The 21,730-nt window shown below is 39.9% G+C and overlaps 4 protein-coding genes across 14 annotated transcripts in view; all 4 read left to right on the top strand.

Annotated features, from left to right (window-relative positions):
• The first annotated feature begins 763 nt into the window (after positions 1 to 763).
• LOC149615466 (glycerate kinase-like) lies at positions 764 to 4,597 on the top strand. 9 transcript variants are annotated; one of them, XM_089857248.1, is made up of 5 exons: positions 764 to 1,197; positions 1,585 to 1,687; positions 1,765 to 1,977; positions 3,320 to 3,627; positions 4,237 to 4,597. In XM_089857248.1, exons 3-5 carry the CDS (start codon positions 1,905 to 1,907, stop codon positions 4,462 to 4,464), a joined length of 609 nt encoding a protein of 202 aa, XP_089713374.1. In that variant the 5' UTR covers positions 764 to 1,197; positions 1,585 to 1,687; positions 1,765 to 1,904; the 3' UTR covers positions 4,465 to 4,597. The 9 variants fall into 9 exon arrangements, with proteins under 9 accessions (XP_089713374.1, XP_089713378.1, XP_089713373.1 ...); XM_089857252.1 differs by lacking the exons at positions 1,585 to 1,687; positions 1,765 to 1,977 and adding an exon at positions 3,111 to 3,210; XM_089857247.1 differs by having other exon boundaries at positions 1,398 to 1,977.
• On the top strand, positions 4,561 to 5,469 carry LOC149615465 (protein piwi-like). Its single transcript, XM_089857148.1, has 3 exons — positions 4,561 to 4,827; positions 4,928 to 5,133; positions 5,214 to 5,469. The coding sequence occupies exons 1-3, from the start codon at positions 4,561 to 4,563 to the stop codon at positions 5,467 to 5,469; spliced, it is 729 nt and encodes a 242-aa protein (XP_089713274.1).
• LOC149615463 (piwi-like protein 1) overlaps positions 5,355 to 21,730 on the top strand; it is a 48,512-nt gene continuing 32,136 nt past the window's right edge. For all 3 annotated transcript variants that reach the window (XR_016376041.1, XR_016376042.1, XM_089857246.1), the window contains exons 1-7: positions 5,355 to 5,495; positions 7,062 to 7,292; positions 7,356 to 7,564; positions 7,777 to 7,928; positions 7,995 to 8,131; positions 8,201 to 8,376; positions 8,439 to 8,587. Coding sequence is in view for 1 of the 3 variants with exons in the window: in XM_089857246.1 (XP_089713372.1) it covers positions 7,158 to 7,292; positions 7,356 to 7,564; positions 7,777 to 7,928; positions 7,995 to 8,131; positions 8,201 to 8,376; positions 8,439 to 8,587 (958 nt within the window). In the remaining 2 variants the exon portion in view is untranslated. The remainder of the gene's footprint in view (positions 5,496 to 7,061; positions 7,293 to 7,355; positions 7,565 to 7,776; positions 7,929 to 7,994; positions 8,132 to 8,200; positions 8,377 to 8,438; positions 8,588 to 21,730) is intronic.
• LOC149615464 (DNA repair protein RAD51 homolog 3-like) lies at positions 13,874 to 20,309 on the top strand. The gene is made up of 10 exons (XM_089857063.1): positions 13,874 to 15,309; positions 15,388 to 15,616; positions 15,680 to 15,852; positions 15,910 to 16,022; positions 16,075 to 16,209; positions 16,282 to 16,470; positions 18,285 to 18,396; positions 19,586 to 19,750; positions 20,130 to 20,153; positions 20,218 to 20,309. Exons 1-10 carry the CDS (start codon positions 15,195 to 15,197, stop codon positions 20,307 to 20,309), a joined length of 1,347 nt encoding a protein of 448 aa, XP_089713189.1. The 5' UTR covers positions 13,874 to 15,194.

Raw genomic sequence — 21,730 nt, 5'->3', positions numbered from 1 at the left:
AAAGTTTCAAAGTTTTCAAAGAAACAATTCACTTCCAAAAAATTCATTAAAATTGTGCTTGTGCATAATCCTACAACCTATTTAGTCGCTTAGGGAAATTTTAGGAAAAGGACTATTCGTTTTAAAAGTTCGAAATTTTCCACAATAATTTAAAAACTTTAAATATGCCTTTCACTAAAATTTCAAGAGACTCGAACCAGTGAAGCTGAAAGAAACAAATTTAAACTGTTTGAGACTAAGCCATTAAATTATGGTTCATTTTCGTTTTAATGTTGTTACAAAAAGCTTTGTAAGAGAAAAACTTTGCACAAAAATACCAAACATTATTTTGCAAATCTCATTAAAATTTCAAGAGATTTCAACCAGTATTTTCAAAATTAGGACGGAAATGTTAAGAGTTAACTCTGATTTTTGACATAATTTTGCATCTATAGCCCGATCGAGTGGGCTGTGCGTCAACGAAATACTCCCTTAATTTTTCAATAGGATTAGTAAAAAATAAATTAGGGATAGGGTCACTGGTCCCAAGGACCAGTTTAATATTGTAGACGCTGGGGGTCACTGGTCCCGAGGACTAGTTTCAAAAAAATCCTTATTTCCAAGACTGAGCCCTGCAGGTTGAACACTTGAACCAAAGAGAATGTAGGGGAGGAGTGGAAGCTCCCCCGCTTGGTCAGGGCCGGAAATAAGCACAGGACACTGGACATTGTCCAATAAAATTTTAAAATGTCCAAAAAATTTTTAAAAACTAAGGGGGTCACTGGACAGTTTGACCAATAAATTTACCGAATTTTTGATAGCTTGGCTATGGAGAAGCGACACTATTTTTGCAAACTCAGTGGACAATGTCCTATAAATTTCTCATTCAAACAGGGGGTCACTGGACACTTGTCCCATAAAAAAGTTTTCTTATTTCCGGCCCGAGGGAGTTTCCGGCTCAGTCGCGCCACCTACGATTCCGTAAATGTCTCAAACGGAAATGCCTCGGTACTGCGCATTGAAGATGCGCGGTAGAAAAGAGCCTCTTGATTTTCCCCTCTTTCCACTCCTCCCCTATATTCTCTTTGCTTGAACTTTGCACAGTAATGGCCGCCACCGCCACGCCAAGTTATTAGCGCTATTTTTAGAGTTTGTTTAGCCTTTTAATTAATTTTCATTAATTAGATCAGTTTTTATCGCGTTTATTCCGGATTAAGGGTAAATATACATCACTATTTTATTGGTTTTTAATGTGTTTGATAAGCGATTACGATTAGATGGCTGTTATCACTCAGCCAAAAGCGGTTGACTAACCAAGGCTTAGTGAAGCAAAGATTTTCTGATTGGATTTCTTATCATAAAATAGTGTGTTACCACGAACTTTGTAGTGACGTCACGTGCTCTTATCTTATTTTCAGGCGACCATATTGGCAGTCGCGAGGTCGTCAGCTTGGGCAATACAAATTCGGGACCCAATATTGACGTCACAGTTTCCTCCCCCCCAGCTTCGCGGTAGCACACTATAGGGTTTAGGAACAAAAGAAGGGTGTATCGCCAGTCTAAACTTACAAACGTTTAACAATAATTTCTTAAAAAAATGCTTAGAAAAACGCATGTTCGGGATATTTTAAAGTACGGCACCGAGGCGGTTAAGTCCGATGTTTTGATGAAAAACTTTGTTAAACCTTTAGACCACGATAAAATTCAGGTAGAAAAACACGAATATCATTTGCGTAAAAATATCCATATCGTTGGATTTGGTAAAGCCGTAACTGGTATGTGTAGTGCCTTAGAGAAAGTTGTTAGCGAACATTTGATGGGTGGGATTATATCTGTTCCAATTGGAATGAAACAAAGCTACATTGTTAATAACCCCGAGAGCAGAATTGAAATTCACGAAGGCGATAAGAACAATCTTCCAGATAATGATGCCTCAAACGCTGCAAAATCAATTTACAATTGCGTTGAATCCCCATCACCAAATGATTTTAATCAGTGGTAGGGACGTTTAAATGTTTTAATTACGCTACTAGGGTCAGCAGCCCTAATTTGGAACAGCTCTAATTTGGAACACTTTTCTTAAAATGGTCATAACATAAGTTTGTGAGCTTCAAATAAATATTTTAAGGGCTTATTTGGAAGATTGAAAATCCCTCTATCCATATAACACGGCCTTAAGACTCTATCATAAAATCCAGAGAAGATACAAGCATAATTAGACAACCTCATATTTCGCATAATTTATTTTTTCCAAAATGCCCATGGGTCTCGGGACATAAGCTTTCACGGCCAATGGGAAAAACATAGGCTTACGAAAACAATTCCATTGAAAACTTCGGATCTTTCTCTTCAAATTAAACACTTTAAACGCCAGGTTAGGCCTAAAAATTATTGAGAAAACTCGAATTGAAAATATGTCCTCATTTGCCTAAAATGGAACACCCCGAAACACGAAAATTTACTCTATCTTTTTACTTCCATAACTAATGTTTTACTCACTAAAGGACAACAAAAAAGACCTTAGAAGATGCGTTGATTCATTACCTGCTTAATAATTTTGGTCCCGTAAGCGTAGATTAAGATGCAAAAAAGATACGGGAATTATTAGCCCAGTATCCAGATTTAGTCATAAACGTGATGCCAATTTTAGCTGATTTAGCATGTTTCGCCTAGTGATATTGGGTTTCAAACACCGTATCATGACTCACTTGATGTAAAATGAGGATTCGACACAATTACGCCACAAAAACTTAACAGTGTAGGTTACTTTGATCTAACTTTGTAATTATTTCACTCGAAATACCGTTAGAGTGCATTTAATTTACAATGTTTAACCGTAATGAACATGAGAGCGCGCCAATTTTTGGAGCTCTAAGCAGATGACACTCAGTGCCCTTTAAAATATATGTACAGGTATAAAAGGGTAAACGTTGGTCGCTAGATGGTCGTAGCACCGCTAACAAATTATATTTGCTTATTATTAGTTACAAAAACTCAGATTTTTTTGTATTTAAAATAGGGTGTTCCAAATTAGGACGGGGTGTTCCAATTTAGGACGGGGGCGTTCCAATTTAGGACGGACCGTTCCAAGTTAGGGCTGAAATCGACCTTTTCTAAAACTCATTTTGCAGGAAAAGTATGCGTCTTTGCAATCTGAAAATGGGTGCAATCGATCGGCAATAATTCAAACTTATTGTATTGGTCTGCTTGTTCACTTCAGTAACTTATTTGGTACTGAAAAATCTCACTTTCCAAAGAGCTTGAGAAAGAGTTCCAAGATAGGGCTACTGACCATAGTTATTGAAATAGTAACCGTCTGGTTGTTATTTTATATTTAAAGACGGGGGGGATATGGCTTTGTTGCCATATCCCAATCCTCCAGTAACTTTAGATGATAAGTTACTGGCTACTAAGCTACTTACAAGTCGTGGTGCTGATATTAAGGAACTAAATTCAATTGGGAAACGTTTATCATTGGTTAAAGGCGGAGGTTTGAGCAAAATTGCGAAATGCCAAGTATTTATTTTATTACAAACCTGGAGAGCCTCAACTATTAAGCTGAGTGACCTAACTGATGTCAAAAAACAAATTGTAAAACTGGAAATGGAGAACTCTTCTTATGTTGAAAGGAATTTAAAATTAGAAGAAGTAAGATCCTTAATATTTTATTTTCGCCTATTTTCACCTAATTTGATTAGATTAGAATAAAAATTAATTGACCCGACTATTTTATGAAATGAAGAAAACTGCCCAGCAGGGAAATTTGAAACTAGGGCTATAAGGTCTGGGGGATATTTTAAAAAATAGCCCAAATTGCCCGGGGATTTTAAAAAATAGGCCAAAATTGTCCGGGGATTTTAAAAAGTAGCCCAAATTGCCCGGGGACTTTGAAAATAGCCCAAATTGCCCGGGGACTTTGAAAATAGCCCAAATTGCCCGGGGACTTTGAAAATAGCCCAAATTGCCCGGGGACTTTGAAAATAGCCCAAATTGCCCGGGGACTTTGAAAATAGCCCAAATTGCCCGGGGACTTTGAAAATAGCCTAAATTCCCCCGGAGCTTATAGCCCTACTTTTCAAATTTCCCCGGACTAAGTCTGCTCTGAGGTGGTTGCCTCAAGTATTAAAGAACACTCCCCTTTTCATTACTCTATTTATGGGGGAAAAACGTTTTAAACTTAGGCAAACGTATGGGTGAAAAACCTGTCGGGGAAATCGGTATTCCTTCCCACTGTGAAATTAACTTTAAATCCTGTAGAAAAATGGCCGATTCAGACAACCCTGTCGGAAGGTCGCGAGCACACGCCCGCGGACGTGCCAGGGGTCAAAAACCACCCGAACCAGCCAGACGTCCAACGGACGTTATCGCAATTACCACTCCGGCCAGCCAATTCCCGGCGGTAGTTCGCCCCCCTGTTGCCCAACCCCCTCAACCAGCGGGGGCTGGACGCGCCCTCCATCGAGGAGGTGTGACGTCAGAAGCTAGATTAGATGGGGCCGCCTCCGCCTCGGTACAAGCCATAACCACTGGTTACAGTAACAGTTGGCAGTTACAGTTGGCCAACCGGGTGGACGTGGCGCCATGAGAGGACGCCCACCCGCCAAGGACGAGGTTCATTGCCGACCCCCGAGCTGCGTTGATAAAAGGGGAACCGATCTACTAACCAAGTACGCCAAAGTCACGTCCGCCTTTGGGTCTGACTTCATCTTCTATCAGTATCGCGTGGACTTTAGTCCGTCAATTGAATCGTCAAAAATGCTCTTTGATCATTTGGACGTCATTGGACGAAGTTTCGTTTTTGATGGCATGGAAGATCTGAAAACCACCACTACTCGTCTTCCAAAGGATGTAAGTAATTGGAAATTTCGGGGCATTATATGGGGGAAACGTGGAAAATTCGGGGCGTTATATGGGTGAGGTTTCTTTAATGGTTTTCGTTTGTGTTTAGGAGCTGATTTTATGGTCCAAATGCACAACGTACGACGAAAACATTCAGATTACCGTTAAGCATACTGGGGAGTTGAATGGGCGTCACCCTGAAGTGTTGCGTTTAACGAATACTCAGCAAAGAAAGAACTTTTTGCATATGGGCTTTGTCGCCATGGGTCGTAATATGTTTGATAAAGAAGCGGCGCTTCCAATTGAACAATACAAGTAAGAACCTTTTTAGTTTGCGGTGGCGACCTTGGGATTAGTTGTTAAGGTTGGTCTTGAATGGCCCGTTTTCTTTTCAGGATTGAGCTATGGCCCGGAGTCTTGACTGCTATTCGCGTGTACGAGAACAGCCTTTTGATGGTGGTCGACGTCATTCACAAGGTTGTTGTTTTGCAACAGCTTCGCCAACGTTACGCTAGAGATAAGAACAATTACCTTCAAAATTGCTCGAAGGAATTGGCCGGTTGCATCGTCAACAAGACTTACTCCTTGGATGATTTTGACAGCACCAAGTGTCCAAAAGTATCACTTTCGAAACGAGGAAGACCGCATTGATCAGTTACGTGGAGGACTACAAGAAGGTGAGGAATTCTCAAAGCAAGCTTTATAATAAGGTTCATACAAGTCGGGGGAAAAAAACTGAGAAATTTATGGGGAAAAACGTGGTTTACGCGGGGGCGAAGAACGTGGAAAAATTGGGGCGAAAAAAACGCGGAAAAATTGGGGCGATGAAACGCGGAAAAATTGGGGCGATGAAACGCGGAAAAATTGGGGCGATGAAACGCGGAAAAATTGGGGCGATGAAACGCGGAAAAATTGGGGCGATGAAACGCGGAAAAATTGGGGCGATGAAACGCGGAAAAATTGGGGCGATGAAACGCGGAAAAATTGGGGCGATGAAACGCGGAAAAATTGGGGCGATGAAACGCGGAAAAATTGGGGCGATGAAACGCGGAAAAATTGGGGCGATGAAACGCGGAAAAATTGGGGCGAAGAAACGCGGAAAAATTGGGGCGAAGAAACGCGGAAAAATTGGGGCGAAGAAACGCGGAAAAATTGGGGCGAAGAAACGCGGAAAAATTGGGGCGAAGAAACGCGGAAAAATTGGGGCGAAGAAACGCGGAAAAATTGGGGCGAAGAAACGCGGAAAAATTGGGGCGAAGAAACGCGGAAAAATTGGGGCGAAGAAACGCGGAAAAATTGGGGCGAAGAAACGCGGAAAAATTGGGGCGAAGAAACGCGGAAAAATTGGGGCGAAGAAACGCGGAAAAATTGGGGCGATGAAACGCGGAAAAATTGGGGCGATGAAACGCGGAAAAATTGGGGCGAAGAAACGCGGAAAAATTGGGGCGAAGAAACGCGGAAAAATTGGGGCGAAGAAACGCGGAAAAATTGGGGCGAAGAAACGCGGAAAAATTGGGGCGAAGAAACGCGGAAAAATTGGGGCGAAGAAACGCGGAAAAATTGGGGCGAAGAAACGCGGAAAAATTGGGGCGATGAAACGCGGAAAAATTGGGGCGATGAAACGCGGAAAAATTGGGGCGATGAAACGCGGAAAAATTGGGGCGATGAAACGCGGAAAAATTGGGGCGATGAAACGCGGAAAAATTGGGGCGATGAAACGCGGAAAAATTGGGGCGATGAAACGCGGAAAAATTGGGGCGATGAAACGCGGAAAAATTGGGGCGATGAAACGCGGAAAAATTGGGGCGATGAAACGCGGAAAAATTGGGGCGATGAAACGCGGAAAAATTGGGGCGAAGAAACGCGGAAAAATTGGGGCGAAGAAACGCGGAAAAATTGGGGCGAAGAAACGCGGAAAAATTGGGGCGAAGAAACGCGGAAAAATTGGGGCGAAGAAACGCGGAAAAATTGGGGCGAAGAAACGCGGAAAAATTGGGGCGAAGAAACGCGGAAAAATTGGGGCGAAGAAACGCGGAAAAATTGGGGCGAAGAAACGCGGAAAAATTGGGGCGAAGAAACGCGGAAAAATTGGGGCGAAGAAACGCGGAAAAATTGGGGCGAAGAAACGCGGAAAAATTGGGGCGAAGAAACGCGGAAAAATTGGGGCGAAGAAACGTGGAAATCGGTTTTCATAAAGTTGTATGAAATAATGGTATCTACGGTTTCTTTTTCTTGTTTTGTAGCAATACGATATTACCATTAGTGATCTTCAACCTAAAGAACGAGATTTTCGTTCGGACGCTAAAGACGTCGTTTATTTGATTCCTGAACTGTGCGTCATGACTGGTTTAACCGACATCATGAGAAGCCATTTCAATTTGATGAGGGAAGTGGCGACAACGACTCGTCCCGGACCTAGAAGCCGCGTTGAAATGGTCAAGAGCTTCATGAATCGCTGTCTTACCAACGCCAAGGTAAATTATTGTCAAATTTTAATTGGCGCGTCGCGTTCTTAACTAACTTAATTAACTATTCAGGTTAAAGAGGATATGGAAAAATGGGGAATAAGTTACGGAAGCGAACCATTGCAGTTGCAAGAAAAAATCATTCAAGGAAGGTCGGAGTTTTCTGCCAAGGATAATCCTCGTCACATGGACAAGTTCGCGATCATTTCGACCGAACGCGATCGTCCAAATTGCGACGAGTTGTATGAAACGTTCAAGATGAATGTCGCTGCTCCAAAAATGTAATTTTATTGATTTTTAATTAATAGTACTTGCTTTTAACTTGTAGTATTCGCGTCGCGGCTGCAAAAACTTTTATCTTACAGTACTTACTTTCCTATTTTTAAAATTATTATTTAAATTAAATTTTATTATTAAAAGTGGAGAGAGAGAGAGTACTGACATTGAAGGTATGAAGTACTATATTTAAAAATATAATTTTAAATTATTTTAGAATGAGCGTCAGTGACGACAGAACGACGTCATTCCTCAACGAAATCAAAGAGGCGTTTAAGATGGGAGCCACCCTTATTGTGGCCATTGTGCCAAACAACAAAGAGGATCGTTATGACGCCATCAAGAAACTTTGTTGCATCGAATGCCCTGGTCATTATTTAATTTAATTTAATTTAATTAAATTAAGTTAACCACGTCAATTATTAACAATTTCAGATCCCACGGAGTTAGTGTGTTTATTACTGCTCATCTTAGGATGTGCTATAAATTGCGCTAACAAAGAAGTTTACTACGAAGCCATTTTTGGGTTGGAGGTAAATGCGCAACAAGTTGTTAAGAACGCGATCAAACAGGTATCGGATCTTTATTTTCTTCCCGAAAAATAACCGTGATTAAATAATAAAATAATTTAAATCCTTTAGCTTCTCAGGACCGACATCAGGGATGTTAATAAAATGACCGAATATCTTCAACTAGATCATGAAGCAAGAAAAAAATTAAACGCTCGATGTCAAGAGCTTGAAACTAATTTTGAAATTGTCCAAGATGAAAACAAAGCGTTACTCCTTGAACGTGAAGAGCTTCTACAAGATGCTAGGTTCGTTAGAGACTTTAGCAATTTATTTCTTAGACTCTTAATTCTTGATTAAACAAATTTAGCACTGTGGCTGGAAAACTCCTTCAACAAAAGAATCGTAGGCTTCATTGTTTACAAGAAGAAGTCTTCCACCTGGAAAACGCCATATATGAATACAAGGCGGAAGTCCAGGTTTTGAGGAAAGAACTGACAAATTTGCAACTGAAAAATGGTTAGTCGGGGTTATTTGAATATTAACATTTTAACCTTGCTTGTAGCCCCACTTTTCAAATAACCCCGGAGCTTGTAGCCCCACTTTTCAAATAACCCCGGAGCTTGTAGCCCCACTTTTCAAATAACCCCGGAGCTTGTAGCCCCACTTTTCAAATAACCCCGGAGCTTGTAGCCCCACTTTTCAAATAACCCCGGAGCTTGTAGCCCCACTTTTCAAATAACCCCGGAGCTTGTAGCCCCACTTTTCAAATAACCCCGGAGCTTGTAGCCCCACTTTTCAAATAACCCCGGAGCTTGTAGCCCCACTTTTCAAATAACCCCGGAGCTTGTAGCCCCACTTTTCAAATAACCCCGGAGCTTGTAGCCCCACTTTTCAAATAACCCCGGAGCTTGTAGCCCCACTTTTCAAATAACCCCGGAGCTTGTAGCCCCACTTTTCAAATAACCCCGGAGCTTGTAGCCCCACTTTTCAAATAACCCCGGAGCTTGTAGCCCCACTTTTCAAATAACCCCGGAGCTTGTAGCCCCACTTTTCAAATAACCCCGGAGCTTGTAGCCCCACTTTTCAAATAACCCCGGAGCTTGTAGCCCCACTTTTCAAATAACCCCGGAGCTTGTAGCCCCACTTTTCAAATAACCCCGGAGCTTGTAGCCCCACTTTTCAAATAACCCCGGAGCTTGTAGCCCCACTTTTCAAATAACCCCGGAGCTTGTAGCCCCACTTTTCAAATAACCCCGGAGCTTGTAGCCCCACTTTTCAAATAACCCCGGAGCTTGTAGCCCCACTTTTCAAATAACCCCGGAGCTTGTAGCCCCACTTTTCAAATAACCCCGGAGCTTGTAGCCCCACTTTTCAAATAACCCCGGAGCTTGTAGCCCCACTTTTCAAATAACCCCGGAGCTTGTAGCCCCACTTTTCAAATAACCCCGGAGCTTGTAGCCCCACTTTTCAAATAACCCCGGAGCTTGTAGCCCCACTTTTCAAATAACCCCGGAGCTTGTAGCCCCACTTTTCAAATAACCCCGGAGCTTGTAGCCCCACTTTTCAAATAACCCCGGAGCTTGTAGCCCCACTTTTCAAATAACCCCGGAGCTTGTAGCCCCACTTTTCAAATAACCCCGGAGCTTGTAGCCCCACTTTTCAAATAACCCCGGAGCTTGTAGCCCCACTTTTCAAATAACCCCGGAGCTTGTAGCCCCACTTTTCAAATAACCCCGGAGCTTGTAGCCCCACTTTTCAAATAACCCCGGAGCTTGTAGCCCCACTTTTCAAATAACCCCGGAGCTTGTAGCCCCACTTTTCAAATAACCCCGGAGCTTGTAGCCCCACTTTTCAAATAACCCCGGAGCTTGTAGCCCCACTTTTCAAATAACCCCGGAGCTTGTGCCCCACTTTTCAAATAACCCCGGAGCTTGTAGCCCCACTTTTCAAATAACCCCGGAGCTTGTAGCCCCACTTTTCAAATAACCCCGGAGCTTGTAGCCCCACTTTTCAAATAACCCCGGAGCTTGTAGCCCCACTTTTCAAATAACCCCGGAGCTTGTAGCCCCACTTTTCAAATAACCCCGGAGCTTGTAGCCCCACTTTTCAAATAACCCCGGAGCTTGTAGCCCCACTTTTCAAATAACCCCGGAGCTTGTAGCCCCACTTTTCAAATAACCCCGGAGCTTGTAGCCCCACTTTTCAAATAACCCCGGAGCTTGTAGCCCCACTTTTCAAATTTGAAAGTAGGGATGTAAGGTCCGGGGGAAATTTGAAAGTAGGGCTTATCAGCTCCGGGGGAAATTTGCCAGTAGGGCTTATCAGCTCCGGGGGAAATTTGAAAGTAGGGCTTATCAGCTCCGGGGGAAATTTGAAAGTAGGGCTTATCAGCTCCGGGGGAAATTTGCCAGTAGGGCTTATCAGCTCCGGGGGAAATTTGAAAGTAGGGCTTATCAGCTCCGGGGGAAATTTGCCAGTAGGGCTTATCAGCTCCGGGGGAAATTTGCCAGTAGGGCTTATCAGCTCCGGGGGAAATTTGAAAGTAGGGCTTATCAGCTCCGGGGGAAATTTGAAAGTAGGGCTTATCAGCTCCGGGGGAAATTTGAAAGTAGGGCTTATCAGCTCCGGGGGAAATTTGAAAGTAGGGCTTATCAGCTCCGGGGGAAATTTGAAAGTAGGGCTTATCAGCTCCGGGGGAAATTTGAAAGTAGGGCTTATCAGCTCCGGGGGAAATTTGCCAGTAGGGCTTATCAGCTCCGGGGGAAATTTGCCAGTAGGGCTTATCAGCTCCGGGGGAAATTTGAAAGTAGGGCTTGTCAGCTCCGGGGGAAATTTGAAAGTAGGGCTTGTCAGCTCCGGGGGAAATTTGAAAGTAGGGCTTGTCAGCTCCGGGGGAAATTTGAAAGTAGGGCTTGTCAGCTCCGGGGGAAATTTGCCAGTAGGGCTTGTCAGCTCCGGGGGAAATTTGCCAGTAGGGCTTATCAGCTCCGGGGGAAATTTGAAAGTAGGGCTTATCAGCTCCGGGGGAAATTTGCCAGTAGGGCTTGTCAGCTCCGGGGGAAATTTGCCAGTAGGGCTTATCAGCTCCGGGGGAAATTTGAAAGTAGGGCTTATCAGCTCCGGGGGAAATTTGCCAGTAGGGCTTGTCAGCTCCGGGGGAAATTTGCCAGTAGGGCTTGTCAGCTCCGGGGGAAATTTGCCAGTAGGGCTTGTCAGCTCCGGGGGAAATTTGCCAGTAGGGCTTATCAGCTCCGGGGGAAATTTGCCAGTAGGGCTTGTCAGCTCCGGGGGAAATTTGCCAGTAGGGCTTGTCAGCTCCGGGGGAAATTTGCCAGTAGGGCTTGTCAGCTCCGGGGGAAATTTGCCAGTAGGGCTTGTCAGCTCCGGGGGAAATTTGCCAGTAGGGCTTGTCAGCTCCGGGGGAAATTTGCCAGTAGGGCTTGTCAGCTCCGGGGGAAATTTGCCAGTAGGGCTTGTCAGCTCCGGGGGAAATTTGCCAGTAGGGCTTGTCAGCTCCGGGGGAAATTTGCCAGTAGGGCTTGTCAGCTCCGGGGGAAATTTGCCAGTAGGGCTTGTCAGCTCCGGGGGAAATTTGCCAGTAGGGCTTGTCAGCTCCGGGGGAAATTTGCCAGTAGGGCTTGTCAGCTCCGGGGGAAATTTGCCAGTAGGGCTTGTCAGCTCCGGGGGAAATTTGCCAGTAGGGCTTGTCAGCTCCGGGGGAAATTTGCCAGTAGGGCTTGTCAGCTCCGGGGGAAATTTGCCAGTAGGGCTTGTCAGCTCCGGGGGAAATTTGCCAGTAGGGCTTGTCAGCTCCGGGGGAAATTTGCCAGTAGGGCTTGTCAGCTCCGGGGGAAATTTGCCAGTAGGGCTTGTCAGCTCCGGGGGAAATTTGCCAGTAGGGCTTGTCAGCTCCGGGGGAAATTTGCCAGTAGGGCTTGTCAGCTCCGGGGGAAATTTGCCAGTAGGGCTTGTCAGCTCCGGGGGAAATTTGCCAGTAGGGCTTATCAGATCAATAAGGGGAAAACTCCGGCCTATATGAACGACTTCTTTACTAAACAAACGGAAATGCATAACCATTCAACTAGATCCAGCAACAATAATTTCCACGTAGAAGACCTTCAAACAACATTAAGAAAAAAAAGTGCAAAATTTCGCGGTATAACCTTATGGAATTTCAAGTTCATTACTGATATTGTTTCGTTGCATTCCTCCCTAATTAATTTAGTTTAATTATAATTAATTTTTAAAATAATTATATTAATATTTACTTTATTTTTTCGTAACGGTTTCGGGCCTCTAATTTAATTTCGGAAATTTGGTTTTCGTAAAATTTAATTAGTTTAAAATTATCTTCACTCTGTTAATTAGTAATAAGGATAATTAAATTATTTAAATTTAATTTTAATTATTATTCATTCATTAACAACACCTTAAGATTTCGTTCATTTTCGATTTGATTTAATTGCGATTCGAGTTCCTTAATTATGTTTGATTGGTCTTGAAGAATGGCGTCTAATTCTAATTCAGTGTGGGATACTTGACCTCTTATGACGTCATTAAGGGCATCGTCTAAACGCTTTTGGGTCAAATATTCCATTTCTTTAAAACATTCGCAAAAATCTATAAAAGAAATAGATTAAATTAATATTTTGTTAATTAACACTTAGTTACCAGCATGATATTGGTAATTAAAAGAAAAGGTAACTTTTTTTTTTAAACACTTAATCAAGTATTTCTTCATTTTAATTAAATTTTGCTTGGGGTTAATATTATTAACCGAGTCTTTTGATATCTCCATATATTCCCTATTTAATATATACCCTTTAAGCCGCTTGGTTTCCATTAATAAACTAAGCTTGCCAAGCCTCTAAAAGACTAATCTTACTTTGTAAAATCAGACATATCATTGGTCGCCTCAGACCTATCAGTTGTTAAATACGCGAAGGTATCTAGCTTCTGATTGGTCGCTTTCAAAATATGAATAATCCTTTGTTTATTCAAAAGCGCCATTTGGGACCGTCCATAAACTACGTCACACTCTTATGGGGGGGAGGGGGTTTCTAAATTTGTGACGGTCCGTGACAAGGGGGAGGGAGGGGTTCTTCGATGCGTGACGTCACATTTAGCATTGATTTTGTTACGAAGTCAGTAAGAGGCCGATTGGCTCTCTTATGTTATAGAAGAAGAAAGACAACATTCCACAGACCACCGTTACAATAATTTACCAAAATTGTTATTCCATCATCGCTTAAATAGTAGAAAATTTAAGCAATTATCTACTATTTACACCTTTATATAGCCAATTTAAATAGCGCATTTAAAATAAACAGCGTAAACTCTCTTATGTCTCTGTTTATTCGCCCCTATTATTTGTGAGGATGAATCAAATCCCCCTGCCGATTGAAATGGTTTCGTTTCTTTGGCAAATTTTCTAAATCTCAAGCTCGATTAGTCTGTTTTCGGTGACAGTGTCGAAACCTAAAAAGTGTGCCCCTTTAACTAAACTTTATGGAACTTTTTTGAATCTTATATAAAGCACATCCAGACGTTAAAATTCTAAAGGTCAATCAGAGGGAAGAGAACTTGAATTTTTAGCCGAGCAAAATATTTCTGAGAGGGCGGCATATCACTCAAAAAATTAGTCAAATTAAATTTGTAAATTAAGACAAATCATAGTGCGGAGGGGGGGGGGTTAAAGAAATGTGACGTGGTTTTTAGGGGAGGGGTCTGAGAAAAGCGTGACGAAGCGTGATCTGGGGGGACGGGGGGGTCAAAAAATGCTTTTTTTCGCGTGACGTAGTTTATGGACGGTCCCTTTCAAGTTGTACCGCCATAAATTTCTCTAATTTTAATTGTAAATTAATTAACTTAATGTTAAATTAAATTAAATTAATCTTAAATTAATCAGCCTTTCAAAGATATCGTGAGATATTAACGTAAATACTTGTGTAAATAAACCATCCATAATATAATATAAAAATAGCAATAACCGTTAAGCCTTGGCCCCCCTCTTAATTTGCAATTAATTTTTATATCAAAGCCCAATTACAATCAAATTAGCATTTTTATCTCCTCTTGGTTAACAAATCATGTTTACACAAGTGACAAAGGTTGAATGATATTATATGGAAAAGTATTTGGCGTTCGTTTTATTCTCTCGCTAAGCCTTTGCGTGATCAAAGCAATCAAGGACAGGACTTGGTAGAGAAATTGCTGTTTAGACAGTAATAATGTATATTACAGAGTGTGTATGTGTGTGGCAACATTTTAGAGGTTAGAAAAGAACGCCCAGAATTGTGGTGGCTCCTTTGTTAATGTGATTGATTAAAATGGATTAATGAACTATGCTCACGAAACCACAACATTTTTAAATTAAAATATAACGTTTTTTAATTAAGTTTGTGGTTCATTCAAATTCAAATCAAATATTGTTTAAAATTACTAGGGGCCTAGTTCTATTAAAAACTTCATGAATTAATTTTCTTTATTTTCTTTAGTTCAAATTATAACCACTTGGGGCAGCACTTTCTAGTCCAGAGAAATGTTTTGTCTCTCTCATAACAAAGTGCATTGTTCTCTCACAATAGCGGTTGCTTTTAATTTATTCATAAATAGCATATTTAAACAGTTTTTCTTACATACCCAAGTATCTCTGCTGTTTAATTTAATATTGTATTTTATTTTTTTTTATCGTAAAATACTTTATTTGAAAGTAGTAGTGTTTACATTATTAGGCTTAACGAAGTTTATAGTCTTTTGTTTATGGGTCGTAACCGTGGTAACCAAAATCGATTTTATTTTTCCCGCGTTTTTCGACCTTTTTTATAAATATATAACTCAAATTACTACTTAACATCAGAAAACATTCGTATAATTATTTGAATTAGTTCTTTATTGTAAACTTATATATTTAACAACGGTTTTACACATATTTAAATTTGCCGCCAGTTTGTATACGACAAAACTCAAGGGAAGAGAAAGTGGGCTGTAAATAAGCTAAAGAAGTTAGGCTTAACTTGTTTACCTTTGATCAAGCAGACGATAAAAGTTTCGCGCCAGAGTTTGAGTTTGCATCTCGTACTCCCTGTTTAAATTAGTAATTAAGTACAATAAAATCAATTTAATGCGAAGTATACATTCTTACCAATTACCATACGCGATAAAATCCAAGTTACACGATTCCGGATTTTGTTTCGATAAAGATTTTAAACACGTAACGCCTGAGAAATTACAAAAAGGTAAATATGCCAAGGCTTAGCTTATGACTGCAACATGATTTATCAATCATTTACCCATCACATTTTCCCTAAAATTAGAAACTGGATTAAGTTTGGATGATGTAAATACTGTTTTAAATACAATTATTAACGCCCCTTCACCCCTTAATAAATGCACAACCGGTAACATAAGCCTTCAGAAAGAACAAAGTAGTGAAAGTATTATAACGTTCAGTCAGAAAATAGACCAGATTTTAGGCGGTGGTGTACCTCTTTGTAAAATAACTGAGATTTGTGGGTGCCCTGGTACAGGAAAGACCCAATTATGGTACTATCTTAATTAATTTAATTCCCAAAACTATTAGTAACCCTCTTTACAATGTTTATTTAGTTTACAATTATGTATTGATGTTCAAATTCCAATAACAATGGGTGGTATTGATGGTGAAGCCATATTTATTGATACAGAGAGAACGTTTTTCACTCAAAGACTTATAGAAATCGCGTCAGCCACTGTAGAACATTGTAATTTATATTACTCTAATCAAACTTTAGACCTTAAAGGTATTTTTTTAATTAAATTAAGCTTTAATTAAACAATAATTAGGCCTTTCTTTATAGATTTTACAGTTGATAAAATTTTAAATGGTATTCAATATATAAACTGTAAGAGTTATGTTGAACTTTTAGCAATCGTTAATCAACTACCACAGATTATAGATAAAAATGATAAAGTATGTTTATACAACATTTAAAGTGTTTAAACTAATTTCTTAATTATTATAGATTAAATTAATAATAATAGATAGTATAGCTTTTCATTTCCGTTATGGCTATGATGATACATTCTATAAACGTACAAAAATACTTAATAATGTAGCCAAGTCTTTAATTAAACTTGCAACTCATAAAAATCTAGCTGTAAGTTTTAGATAATTATATATTTAACAGTAACCCGTATTAATTAAGCTATTTTTTCTCTAATGAATCAAGGTAGTTTGGACCAATCAAATGACTACAAAATTTGGTGAAAAACAAATAGTTCTTGTACCATCTTTAGGTGATAATTTCGCCCATAATTGTAATCTCAAATTAATTTTATATTGGGATAATGAAACTAGGAAAGCTTTACTCCAAAAAAGTCCTTTTAATCAAGAGACAGTGGCTCCTTTTCAAATTTTAGTGAGTTTGATGATGATTAATCTGATAGAAATAGGCACACTAACTGTGGAACAGCTTAGCTTGGGTGGGACGCCAAAAAAAGGGGGAGGAACAGTCGGACTGAATTGTAATTGGTTCATCTGTACCCTTCTTAACCAATTAAAATAGAGTCCGCCTGTAATTGGTTCATCTGTAGCCCTTCTTAACCAATCACAATTAAGTCCGCCTATTTCCCCCCCCCCTGTAATTGGTTCATCTGTAGCCCTTCTTAACCAATCACAATTAAGTCCGCCTATTTCCCCCCCCCTGTAATTGGTTCATCTGTAGCCCTTCTTAACCAATTAAAATAGAGTCCGCCTATTCCTCCCCTGTAATTGGTTCATCTGTAGCTCTTCTTAACCAATTAAAATTGAGTCCGCCTATTCCTCCTCCCCCTGTAATTGGTTCATCTGTAGCCCCTCTTAACCAATTAAAATAGAGTCCGCCTATTCCTCCCCTGTAATTGGTTCATCTGTAGCCCCTCTTAACCAATTAAAATAGAGTCCGCCTATTCCTCCCCCTGTAATTGGTTCATCTGTAGCCCTTCTTAACCAATTAAAATAGAGTCCGCCTATTCCTCCCCTGTAATTGGTTCATCTGTACCCTTCTTAACCAATTAAAATAGAGTCCGCCTGTAATTGGTTCATCTGTAGCCCTTCTTAACCAATCACAATTAAGTCCGCCTATTTCCCCCCCCCCTGTAATTGGTTCATCTGTAGCCCTTCTTAACCAATCACAATTAAGTCCGCCTATTTCCCCCCCCCTGTAATTGGTTCATCTGTAGCCCTTCTTAACCAATCACAATTAAGTCCGCCTATTTCCCCCCCCCCCTGTAATTGGTTCATCTTTAGCCCTTCTTAACCAATCACAATTAAGTCCGCCTATTTCCCCCCCCCCTGTAATTGGTTCATCTGTAGCCCTTCTTAACCAATCACAATTAAGTCCGCCTATTTCCCCCCCCCCCTGTAATTGGTTCATCTGTAGCCCTTCTTAACCAATCACAATTAAGTCCGCCTATTTCCCCCCCCCCTGTAATTGGTTCATCTGTAGCCCTTCTTAACCAATCACAATTAAGTCCGCCTATTTCCCCCCCCCCCTGTAATTGGTTCATCTGTAGCCCTTCTTAACCAATTAAAATTGAGTCCGCCTATTCCTCCTCCCCCTGTAATTGGTTCATCTGTAGCCCCTCTTAACCAATTAAAATAGAGTCCGCCTATTCCTCCCCTGTAATTGGTTCATCTGTAGCCCCTCTTAACCAATTAAAATAGAGTCCGCCTATTCCTCCCCCTGTAATTGGTTCATCTGTAGCCCTTCTTAACCAATTAAAATTGAGTCCGCCTATTCCTCCTCCCCCTGTAATTGGTTCATCTGTAGCCCCTCTTAACCAATTAAAATAGAGTCCGCCTATTCCTCCCCTGTAATTGGTTCATCTGTAGCTCTTCTTAACCAATTAAAATAGAGTCCGCCTATTCCTCCCCCTGTAATTGGTTCATCTGTAGCCTTTCTTAACCAATTAGAATTGAGTCCGCCTATTCCTCCCCTGTAATTGGTTCATCTGTAGCCCTTCTTAACCAATTAAAATAGAGTCCGCCTATTCCTCCCCCTGTAATTGGTTCATCTGTAGCCCTTCTTAACCAATCACAATTGATTCCGCCTATTCCTCCCCCATTTTTTGACGTCCCACCCAACCTAAGTTGTCCCACAGTTAGAGCACCTTTTTCTCTAAAATTTCAAATGATCCTTATTGTTATTTAATTAAGTTAATTAGCCTTTAATTAAAATAATAATCTTTCCAGAGTGTTGGAATTAGAGATATCCCAGTTGATACTGAAAATAAACAACCTTCAAAACGACTAAAGACTTTGCATCACGTGATTCCTTATGTATTTGCGTCACGTGATTCCTTATGTATTTACACCACGTGTTTCTTATATATTTACATCACTTGATTTCTTATATATTTACATCACGTGATTTCTTATATATTTGCATCACGTGAATCCTTATGTATTTACACCACGTGATTCCTTATGTATTTACACCACGTGTTTCTTATATATTTACATCACGTGATTTCTTAAATATTTACATCACGTGATTTCTTATATATTTGCATCACGTCATTCCTTATGTATTTGCATCACGTGATTCCTTATGTATTTGCATCACGTGATTCCTCATGTATTTGCGTCACGTGATTACTTATGTATTTGCGTCACGTGATTACTTATGTATTTGCATCACGTGATTACTTATGTATTTGCATCACGTGATTCCTTATGTATTTGCATCACGTGATTCCTCATGTATTTGCGTCACGTGATTACTTATGTATTTGCGTCACGTGATTACTTATGTATTTGCATCACGTGATTACTTATGTATTTGCATCACGTGATTACTTATGTATTTGCATCACGTGATTTCTTATATATTTGCATCACGTGATTCCTTATGTATTTACACCACGTGATTCCTTATGTATTTACACCACGTGATTCCTTATGTATTTACACCACGTGTTTCTTATATATTTACATCACGTGATTTCTTATATATTTACATCACGTGATTTCTTATATATTTACATCACGTGATTTCTTATATATTTGCATCACGTGAATCCTTATATATTTACAACACGTGAATCCTTATGTATTTACACCACGTGTTTCTTATATATTTACACCACGTGTTTCTTATATATTTACATCACGTGATTTCTTATATATTTACATCACGTGATTTCTTATATATTTACATCACGTGATTCCTTATAAATTTGCATCACGTGAATCCTTATATATTTACATCACGTGATTACTTATATAGTTGGATCACGTGATTCGTGACTTTTAATTTTAGATCACGTGATTCGTGACTTTTAATTTTAGATCACGTGATTCGTGACTTTTAATTTTAGATCACGTGATTCGTGACTTTTAATTTTAGATCACGTGATTCGTGACTTTTAATTTTGGATCACGTGATTCGTGACTTTTTCCATAAGTTTTTTGCTTTTCAAACCATAATCCAGGTCTAAATTTGAAGGAATAGAAGTCAATGGGGGGAGGGAAAAGGGGTGGGGTGGGGGTAGGGTTGAATCTGTCGATCTCCATTGGCTGTAATCTATCGGCGGGAATGAGGTCAACCATTGCGGGGGTCGATGCGCGATGCCAAAAGGGTAAGCCCCTATCCTCTTTAATGGATCTATACCTCTATCAATACTGTTTACAACTCGAAATGGGCCCAGAAAACGAAAGTAAATTTTCTTGTCACGGCGGGCCTTAGCTTAACCTCTTTAAATCTGACAGCGAAAACATCGTATCTCGATTTAAACCGTTATTTAAATCGTTATTGTTAAAGTATTGTATTTAACGGTATTGAGGGAAAGCAAACATCCAGGGGGAAGCGAGAAATACATTGTAACGTATTTGCTTTGTAATTAACTTAATTACGCTCGGAATTTAATGATATTTTGATGTAATGGTCTATAGAATGTCTACTTTATTATGGTACTTTCATTTTGTTTCTACTCATTATAAGTCAAAAGATATTAGGGTTTTTAGGTCTATAATTTGATAAATTTAAGTAATTCATGAGAAATTACTGTATGGTTTGTTTAAAATATGGTTTGGTAGTTCATATTGAAGGCCAAAGGTCAAGTTAGTTACCTATAAAATCCTGGAGTAATTTTAATTTAAATAATATTAATATTGTAAATTATAGTACAAACTTTAAATTGCAGTTATTACATTTTGATACTTATTCGATACATCCATTTGGCTCTTAATTCGCCAGTTCAATTTCAAGTGATGTGATGTGCGACCATAAAAATAGGGGTGTAGCTTAGTGTACAGGGTGTGGTTTCTTTTTAAAATATCAGATGTAGTACCAGGAATGCATACATCTACTTGGAATCATTGCGTATTGCCATTCATTTTCACTCAACGTATCTAGGGCGGATTTAGTCCAAGGGAGGAGCTAGCTAGACTAATCATTATATGTGACGAATTTTAAGTGGCTAATAATAATCTGGTGCGTTACTCAACCAATGAAATCAGTGTTAGAATTATGAGGCTTGACGTATTTTATAGTAAGTTCTCAAGCCCCGCCCACAAAATCCGAATTCATGGGAGCACAATAATTCTTAGTAGCTGTATGCATTCCTGGTATTACTAAACAAATACAGTGCGAAACACCCTGTTTAGTTTACTTTACTTTGGTCTACACTGTAGTTGTAGTAAAGGATCTTGTTTCTTCGAAGTTAGATTATCTTTTTCTTGGACGTGGGGGGTCAAGTTAATGGCGGGTAACGCTATAAAAACGTCTGCAAATCTACCCCAGCACCACTTTCTAGTGATGTCTTACCAATGAAGGAATATTAGTGCTTATTTTTAGAGAGTGTACCATTACAATCTACTCTTTAGGCCTACCGTCGTCTGTCACTTATAAACCAAAGTGAACAACTGCATGGGAACCTTGGGAGAATGACCCTTAATTGAAAATAAGTTACCCACGTGGTAAGTGCCCCGAGATAGCCAATTGAGTCATTACAATTCATACTTACTATTACCAGTACCATAAGTTCATAAGATATGTATGTTATGTTCCTACCATAAGTTTGTTTAATTAATATCTGGTCATGACAAAGTGAAAGGCTTGTAATGAATTTGAAGTGAGTGAGTGAGTGATTGAGTGAGGTAGGTCATAGATTCGAGAGGAGGTAAAGCGAGGGAGGTCTGGTTGGTGAGTGAGGTGGCGCTGCTGTCAAATTTGGGCTTAGTAATGCATAGACTAAATAGGAGTGCCTAGATGGAATTAGGTCCTAGCTGCAAAATTAATTAACCACGTGCACCGAGTGCACTTAGGACTTCAATTAAATTCTCGCTTCCGTCGTTCTCCTTGAGTCGAACTAGTTATCTCGAGTACTTGTAAGTCTCTCAGTAGCATTACGACAAAGTATAGGTAGTGCATATCATACTTATGGAGCGAACATATCACTTATAAACTTATGCTACTACTTATATTTTTATATTCAAGGTATTTTTGATAAGTCTGCCATAATTTTAAGGGTACCCTTAAAACAAGGAAAAGTTCTGTTAAAAAAAATAAATAAATAAAAAATACCAGAGTTTCGAAATCTTCTTAAAATTTGCATAATCCAAGGATCGTAAAACCGTTGTCGGAAATTCTAGCGAAACTGGGTTGTCCTTTAGGGAAATGTGCAAGGGTTCAGTCG

This window comes from Phalangium opilio, unplaced genomic scaffold (assembly GCF_054372755.1).
Source record: "Phalangium opilio isolate 3A_F unplaced genomic scaffold, DU_Popi_V2 ptg000217l_1, whole genome shotgun sequence".
NCBI classification, from domain to species: Eukaryota; Metazoa; Arthropoda; class Arachnida; order Opiliones; family Phalangiidae; genus Phalangium; species Phalangium opilio.
This window is presented reverse-complemented; position numbering and strand designations above follow the sequence as displayed.

What these genes read in the sequence shown, in the direction of transcription:
- LOC149615465 (XM_089857148.1), top strand. Translation starts at nt 4,561, where the DNA reads ATGAGAGGACGCCCACCCGCCAAGGACGAGGTTCATTGCCGACCCCCG. An exon ending in CTACTCGTCTTCCAAAGGAT is followed by an intron (nt 4,828 to 4,927) that starts GTAAGTAATTGG and finishes GTTTGTGTTTAG; the next exon opens with GAGCTGATTTTATGGTCCAA. An exon ending in CTTCCAATTGAACAATACAA is followed by an intron (nt 5,134 to 5,213) that starts GTAAGAACCTTT and finishes TTTTCTTTTCAG; the next exon opens with GATTGAGCTATGGCCCGGAG.
- LOC149615464 (XM_089857063.1), top strand. Translation starts at nt 15,195, where the DNA reads ATGCGAAGTATACATTCTTACCAATTACCATACGCGATAAAATCCAAG. An exon ending in TTATAGATAAAAATGATAAA is followed by an intron (nt 16,023 to 16,074) that starts GTATGTTTATAC and finishes TAATTATTATAG; the next exon opens with ATTAAATTAATAATAATAGA. An exon ending in TGGCTCCTTTTCAAATTTTA is followed by an intron (nt 16,471 to 18,284) that starts GTGAGTTTGATG and finishes TAATCTTTCCAG; the next exon opens with AGTGTTGGAATTAGAGATAT.
- LOC149615466 (XM_089857248.1), top strand. Translation starts at nt 1,905, where the DNA reads ATGATGCCTCAAACGCTGCAAAATCAATTTACAATTGCGTTGAATCCC. An exon ending in CCAAATGATTTTAATCAGTG is followed by an intron (nt 1,978 to 3,319) that starts GTAGGGACGTTT and finishes TTATATTTAAAG; the next exon opens with ACGGGGGGGATATGGCTTTG. An exon ending in GGAATTTAAAATTAGAAGAA is followed by an intron (nt 3,628 to 4,236) that starts GTAAGATCCTTA and finishes TAAATCCTGTAG; the next exon opens with AAAAATGGCCGATTCAGACA.